Source organism: Buceros rhinoceros, unplaced genomic scaffold (assembly GCF_000710305.1).
Source record: "Buceros rhinoceros silvestris isolate BGI_N320 unplaced genomic scaffold, ASM71030v1 scaffold7499, whole genome shotgun sequence".
In the NCBI taxonomy this organism is placed as follows: Eukaryota; Metazoa; Chordata; class Aves; order Bucerotiformes; family Bucerotidae; genus Buceros; species Buceros rhinoceros.
Window position 1 is genome coordinate 69,290 of NW_010429676.1, and position 7,316 is coordinate 76,605.

At 48.1% G+C, this 7,316-nt stretch overlaps 1 protein-coding gene across 1 annotated transcript; it reads right to left on the reverse strand.

The window, feature by feature from the left end:
- Positions 1–1,400: 1,400 nt before the first annotated feature.
- COLCA2 (colorectal cancer associated 2) lies at positions 1,401–6,610 on the reverse strand (the record flags this gene model as incomplete). The annotated part of the gene is made up of 5 exons (XM_010142723.1): positions 1,401–1,673; positions 2,240–2,466; positions 5,933–6,028; positions 6,350–6,434; positions 6,493–6,610. Coding segments are annotated over 5 exons (799 nt in total), but the record flags the coding sequence as incomplete, so codon positions are not given.
- Between the last annotated feature and the right edge of the window lie 706 nt (positions 6,611–7,316).

Consider the following 7,316-nt stretch of genomic DNA (forward strand, 5'->3'; position numbering starts at 1 on the left):
CTTGCTGTATGAGAACACATCTGGAGGCTGCGAGAGGTAGCAGCTCTGTTTTCTGATGAAGGTGGGGATAGAGGTTGAAATAATTGGCATTATGTAAATATTTTCTAGGACTCATGAAAAAAATTACTCTTAGCTCTTCATAGATTTCACCGGATGAAGAAATACTAGTTGAGTTTTGGCAGAATGAAGGAAACCTCCCTACTTGCCAGCCAGATATGAGTGTCTGTTGCATCCTTGGCCATGCGGGTAATTAAAGCCCATGGGAGAAGAAAGCTTTTCAGTTAAGTGTAGAAGTGTCTGGAGGAGACGGTGGGCACAGAGCTAGTGAAGTTATTTATTTGTCTTCACAGGTGTGGTTAGTTTTTTCACTTGTGTTGGGTTTAGTATGGAGAGATGCTTCTTTTTCTTCTAGTCTCGGTGTGGAGTTAAGAAACTGGCAGCTTGGCAGGCTGCCTCACCAAGTGCTATTAAAAGGAGGTGAACACAGTCTCAGTAAGGTCTGAATTTATGCAAGAAACAGGGAATCCTCAGGTATGATAACTTCTCCGCTATCTACTTAAAATCACTTAGCTCCTGTTCAGCTGAGGTGCAGAAAATCTGATACCAACAGACCAAACTATACAAAAGGCTGCCGTGCTACATCAGCCTCTCACTGAAACTCTGCCTTCACGGGAAAACTGATGTTGAGCAGCAGCCAAAGAAGCTTGGCGCTGGATTCAACCTCTGGGCAGGCCTGAGGGGCTTTTTAGCACATGACCCATGGGCTGAGCCCTGAGCTGGCTGGGAAAACAGCAGTTTTCCTCTCCTGCAAGGACCACTAAAGGATATCGCAGCAGCCTGAGCAGAACCCGGAGCTAAGAAGCTGCAGATCCATCTCAGAGTGTTAGACAGCTTTCTCTGTGTATAGTGCGGTGGTGCTGAGTTACAGACAGACTTTTTATCTGCTGGAAAGGGTAAGTGAGACCTTTCGTGCTGATAAGTAATTGCTCCTTGTGTAGGTTGCAGAGAGTTTCTCTTCCTCACCCTCACAGGGCCAGGGTCCTGCATCATTAGCAGAAGAGAAAAGTACTGACATTTAGCACATGATGAATGAATAGTCTTCAGCATGTATGTGGAATTATTTATTTGTATCAAAAAGAGATGGCTTAATGACACGTGTTCGGTAAGGCAGCTTAGGATTTCTTTAAAAAACAACAACAAAACCATAAAAAAACCCAACAAACCACCACCACGACAAGAGAACACCCCAATCATACAATACCGGACTAATGTAGTGACAGCATCATGTAGAAAATGTGTGAGTAGTGAAGAATAAACTGTGTTAGGCAGCACAACTTTGCATAGTTCATGGGCAATTAATCTGATTTGGATACAGTGGATGTGTAAAACCACAGTCCCCATCAGGTATAGCAGATGTCACAGTTTCTATCCCTAGTGAAGAAGTCCTCAGCCATGGCCATGGGCGGTAGGTAGTCCATGCAGTCCGTGCTGGGGCAGGGGAAGTACTGCGGGATCCTGTTGTCCACGTTCTGGGAGCCACAGGCTGTGCAGCAGCAGACAGAGGTGGTGTATGGGGAGGGGGGATGGCAGGACCACTCCTCTGCAGGGTAGCCATAGGTCTTGGTGTCCAGAGCAGAGGGTGGGCTGTGGGTTGGCGGGGTGAAAGGAGACGGCTGAGGAGGAGAGCAGCTATAGTTTAATGGGCTGGACAGGTCAGCTGAACTGGGAGATCCGGCACCCTGGAGTTTGAGAGAAAAACAAAACAAACCCCAAGATGTTTCAGGGTGTCATTTGGGGAATTGTGCACAGCAGCCTGAATTTCCACGCTGTTGCCTTTCTTGGGAGGGTCTGGCTACCCAGGGAGATGGTTTGGCCCCTGGAGGCTTAAACACAGGAGATACTTCTTGGGACGTGAGTGTTAATAGGCAGCTTCTCTGTGATATCCACTAGCAGAAACTGGGCTATTCTTTGCAGAAAATACACAGGATCTGTAGAAAGGACATTCCCAATTCTGCAGCCTCTCTCTAGGTTTGGATGGCCCTCCCTGTCCTCTGCTCCTGATGGGAAACTATGTAGAAGTGCACACAAGCAGCCTGCATTGCTGTGGCTGTACCTCTCGCCCCTACAAGCAGCCACATTTCCAAATCCGCTTGCTGCTGTTCTGCCCCAGGATGTGACTCCCTTCCCCATCCTCCCTCTGAATTCACCTGTGGCTGCTTCTCCGGCACACAAAGCTTACCAGGCCCTGGTTAAAGCCGAGCGGGACTGGCTGGAAAGCATCGGGGGTGTAGTGCGAGGATGTCTGGAAAACATTGAAGGCTGGGTCTGAGGGCGCATCTGTTTGAAGACAGGAATCCACCAGCTGCTCCAAATAGGTAGGGCTTTCTTCACAGGAAAAGCAATTTGAGAACTGCCATGATGGACAATAGTTGGGAACAGAAGAGATGGGTTCTGCATCAAAAGGTTCTAGGAGAGAAGGTAAACCAGAGAGCAGCAGATTATTCAGGGTTTGTCTTCACAAAGGGCAGGTGTTGCCCCAGGTCAGGTTTCGGTACTCTCATATGTTCAGTAGCCCTATGGATTTAGACAAGGAAGAAACTGTCCTTCAAGTGCAGGGTGAATTTTCCAGGGAAGCAGACACCAGGAGGAAGATGCTCAAAATCATGCATGTAGCTTGGGGAACTTCAGTCCCTGTGGAAAACTCCAAAGCTCTTTAAATAGGTCTGGAAACTCCTCTGGTCCAGCTATTTCAGTCAGCAGGGGTCCAGCTGGAAATGCCCTCAAACTCTGGCCCCACTGGCCTCCCTTCGCATAGCAACTGTTTACAGACCTAGACGCTCGCCGTGCAGCGATTACCACTTCTCAGCTTTGGCAGATAGCTTACGCCTTCGCCTCACCCAGTCTGCAGATGCGGGGTAGCTATATCTGCAGGAAGAAGTGCTTAACAGAACAATTTGCTCTTCTATCCTCTAAACAGCCAGACAGGAGACAAAACTCTGAGCAGCCAAAATGGAGCAAGTGAGTAACAACATGGTATCGCACCCATGGAGTGTTACTGCCAAAAGTGCGAGTTCCTGGAAAGCTGTGGGGTCAGATTCTCACTGTATTTCAATATGATTGCTGAGCATATGAAAGCTCACGGCAGATCTGACTTTTCAGAAATATTTTTTTTTCATGCTGTGTTCAGATCTGGTTAAAAGCAATCCACATGGAGAGACACAGGTCTGAAAGTAGCGGAATTGCACTTGGGGAGAAAGCTCGTAATTGTTTGCAGGTTCAAGGTGGCAGAGTTTAGCTGGATGTGGGGAGGAAGTGAAAATCACCCAAAATACATAGATGGAGAATTTCCAGCCTGAAAAAGCTTTGGCATGTCTCACATACCTGTATTAACGTAAGCAAACTGATTCCCAAAGATTGATGATTTAACAATTTCCTTGTCCCTACAATGTATACATTTACACCTGCCCAACCTTTTAGGTCTCTCTGCTTTGGCTGCAGAATAACTGAAGGGTCTGTGAGCCCAATGCACTATTTCCCCACCCCTTTCCTTGGATATTCACATAGAGGAGGAAGAAACGCTTTGTGTTGCTGAAAACCTGACACTCCTCTCATTCCTATGGTTGCTGCCAGAAGGGTGAGACCAGCCAGCTCTGCTGGAGCTCAGCAAAGTGCTCCAGGGTGATCTGACCCTCCAGCTCCCATCGGACTCAGACTGCAGCCTGGAGGTGATGCCAGCAGTGTTATTTCCTAGGGGATGAGCATCCCTTCCTGAAGGGCATCGCGATCCTTGCTGTGGGAAAACCAGCCTGCACAGATGAGAGCATGTCAGCGTGCTGCTGAACGGGATAATATGTTCCCTGCTGGCTCACGGCATCCTCATCTGCATTTCACGGGCTCCCTTCCCGTGCTGATTGGCTGCATTGCCGGTTATCTGGTAGTGCCTGCCTCAGTCAAGGGCTGGAAAGACTCTGGGCTGAGGGATAAATTGGGAAGGAGTGGGAAGGAACATGTGGATGGGCTTTGTACCAACCTGGGTGAGGAGGAGACACAGACTCTGCAAACTGGATGCTGCTGCTGCCCCAAGATACCTGAACAAAGAGAAGGGAAGAAAAATAATTGTAGATACTGTAACACAGGGGAGCATTTTTTATGCATGCTGAGGTAAGTCAGGATTTCACTTCAACCTATTGATGTAAACCTTATTTACCTCATGGCTGTGACACGGAAAACTTCCCTAGCACTGACGGAACAAAATTAATGTGCTTAACATGATTTTCCCCTGAGCCTGTAAGCGCTGGAGGAGCACACCACCCGCCTGGTGGAAAGCCCTCGGTACAGCACCTTGCCAGGGTGCTTTTTCTCCTGCATTATTCCTGTTAATTCAGCAGAGGTGTGGCTGTCTTCCAAACTAACGTGAGTTAATTTCTAGGACTGTGAATTCCACAGTGGAGGGATCCCAAAGAATTTGTGGGGATAAATATGACTGAAATGAGTAATTAACTGTAGTGAAAATTCTTGAAACAATTGAGGCATCCTCTGCATCAGACTGGGTCGCCGTGCTTGGTGTTGTCATCAGTTGAGAACCAGCTCCGAGGCTGATCCCCACTCTAACGCAGCTACCTGCCCCTATGAAAACAGACAGGCTCAGTTGCTGAGGGATGCTGGAAGCTGAAGCAGACAGATCAATCTGCTCTAGGGACCTGGCCTGCCGGAGGGGAGGAATCCCCCCCAAAAGCAAGGGGACTTTTGTTGCGGTTGTTTTGGGACCAGGATTTTATTCTGCAAATACGAATACTGTTTGGGGGTCTTTTCCCCCTCAGTTTTAATTCATACAGACTTCCACTTCATTTCTTTCATTCAAAATGGTCTCGAGCCAGTGACTCACTTTCCAGAAACAACTTCCTAGCACATTCCCGTGCACTTAATTCATTGAATAGTGGCTATTGTGGGATGAAGGCACCTGTGGGACTGCCCCTCATCTCGTTGGCTGCAGATGTGTAACAAGGAAGGCAGAGCCATACCACCAGCAGCAGAAGTTTTCAGGTTTGACTTTTTTCAGTGCTCAGAGGCAGCTCATCCTGCCAGCCCCAAGCTCTGGGGCCTCTTCAGGACAACGTGTACCTTTTGCATATCACAGGAGTAACCTCCTGCATTGCCACTTTCCGCTTTTTCCTGTATAAAACAAGTGCTGGGTAAAGTTGCTGTGGGAGATGACAAGCAGTTCCATGCAGCCTGGTGACACCCGGCTGCGATGAAGAGGCTGCTTCCATTAGGGCTGGAGGGGAGGAGTGACCCAGCATTTCCAAAGCCCAGCAGCTTTGTGCGCTGTCCAGCCAGGCCCCTCTGCCTCTGTCTTGCAGCTTTTTGTGCGATCAGCTGCCACAAGACACAGGAGGTGTGGGAGATGAAATCTGAAAACTATCCAAAGCTGTAATGTCAAGAACCAGGAAGAAGTAATGATTGACCAACCTCCCCTCTTTCTTGCAGTTTTTTGTGCGATCAGCTGCCACAAGACACAGGAGGTGTGGGAGATGAAATCTGAAAACTATCCAAAGCTGTAATGTCAAGAACCAGGAAGAAGTAATGATTGACCAACCTCTTTATGCAAATGCCTAAAGTGGTTGGAGCAAGAGGATCTCTACAAAGACTGGAATAGCGAGGAGAGAGCGTGTGTACACCTGCCTCCTCCTTTAGAAGGGATGGGTCTAGGAGCTGCCCAGCTGGTACTGAAAACCGTTGGACACCTGAATTCATTCCAGTACACTTGGACATTGTGCTAAGCAGCCCTAATGGAGCAGGATGGAGCCCTTCTTAAGGGGTCTTTGCCCCTGTCCCGTTTTCTTCTTTTCTGCTGGCCACAATTTGGGGCTGTTTCTACATCCCAAATTCCCAAACCCTCTCCACTGCCTGGTTGCTGCTGGAGGCACTGTACCTCTGGTGCCTTCATTTCCTGCCCCATCTAACCGACAAGAGAAAGACTCCAGAGGTAAGGGGTGCTGGAAAGCAGCTTCCTGGCAGCTGAGACCACCTGTGGAAAAGGGGACACTAGAGGAGCTTTACTGTGAGAGAACTTTGCCCTGGTCGCTCCTCTAAGCGGCACAGGTTGGGTCGAAGGGGTGCCCTGGGCATATGCTTCACCTGACACTGCAAAACTGTTTGTGCATGCTTCAGCCTGGCCAGGCCACGCTGTGAATGGGGGGCAGTTGCTGTGGCAACTGTAAGTTGGACTGAAATTTGTCCATGGGGGCCTTCCAGCCCAGAGTGAGCAATGTTTCTGGAGCACCAGCTCTGCTTTCTCCCTGCACTAATGGCTCAGCCCATGACCTGTTTGGATCACTGCTGCAGCTACCCTGGCTGGGAGTGTTCTTCTCCCCCATCCTGACCAGCCCGCTACACTCAGGCTTCAGCAGCCTCCCTGGCCCAGAGACTGCAGTCTGGGCAAAAAGATTAAGAGAGAAGAGACAAAGCAGACACCGAAAGAGTTTTACTTACCGCTGTACCGGTTGCTGCCTGTCGCGCTCTTCTCTGCTGCAGTAACTCCTTAACTGTGATCTTTACTCTAACACCTTGATACACCTTGGGCTTTCCTGAAAGAATTTGTGGAAGAACACTGTACAAGATGGGAGATTTTCAGAGCATACAGCAACCCAGCATGTTCTCAGCATGCTCTGCGTGGAGTCTGCTCGGAGTTAACATCACTAACTGGTCACTGCTAAGTCACTTCTAATCGCAGCTTATAGCCCTCTTTATCACCTGCTGTTCGAGCCTGTGACAAGCAGACATTTACAAAAAAGTTGACGTTATTCATATTTAGTGAATCATACATGTTTTATTCTTTTCTATCTCCTTCTTCCCCTCTGCCCTCCAGGTATCCTAATATCAAGCTCCATCTGGTGCTACTGTTGAATTTATTTACATTCCTGTCATGTTTGTCTCTCTTGGAACCTGAAAATAAATGTGGGAAGCACTCCATCTGGCAGCTGAAGACTAGGAATAAAACAATGGAAATATGTGGGCAGTTATTCAGAGGGCCTGCCAAACCGCAAATAAAATGACCACTTTCATGAATCACTTCTTGCAAAGCCTAGGTTATCTCTTTATTTTGCTCATCCTGTACAACTCATGTTTATTTCAAGCAAGCATTTGGATGCCTTTAATCCAGTCAAAGCCAATCAGCAATCATTAGTCACTCTCCGATGCGGGATTTTTAGTACAGGAAATGGTAAAGAATTTACCTATTATGAATAATCACTTTCACTTGCTGTACTCATGACAAACTCCTTAAAGCCTCTGGCAGTTCTGTTTCTGTCCTGAAT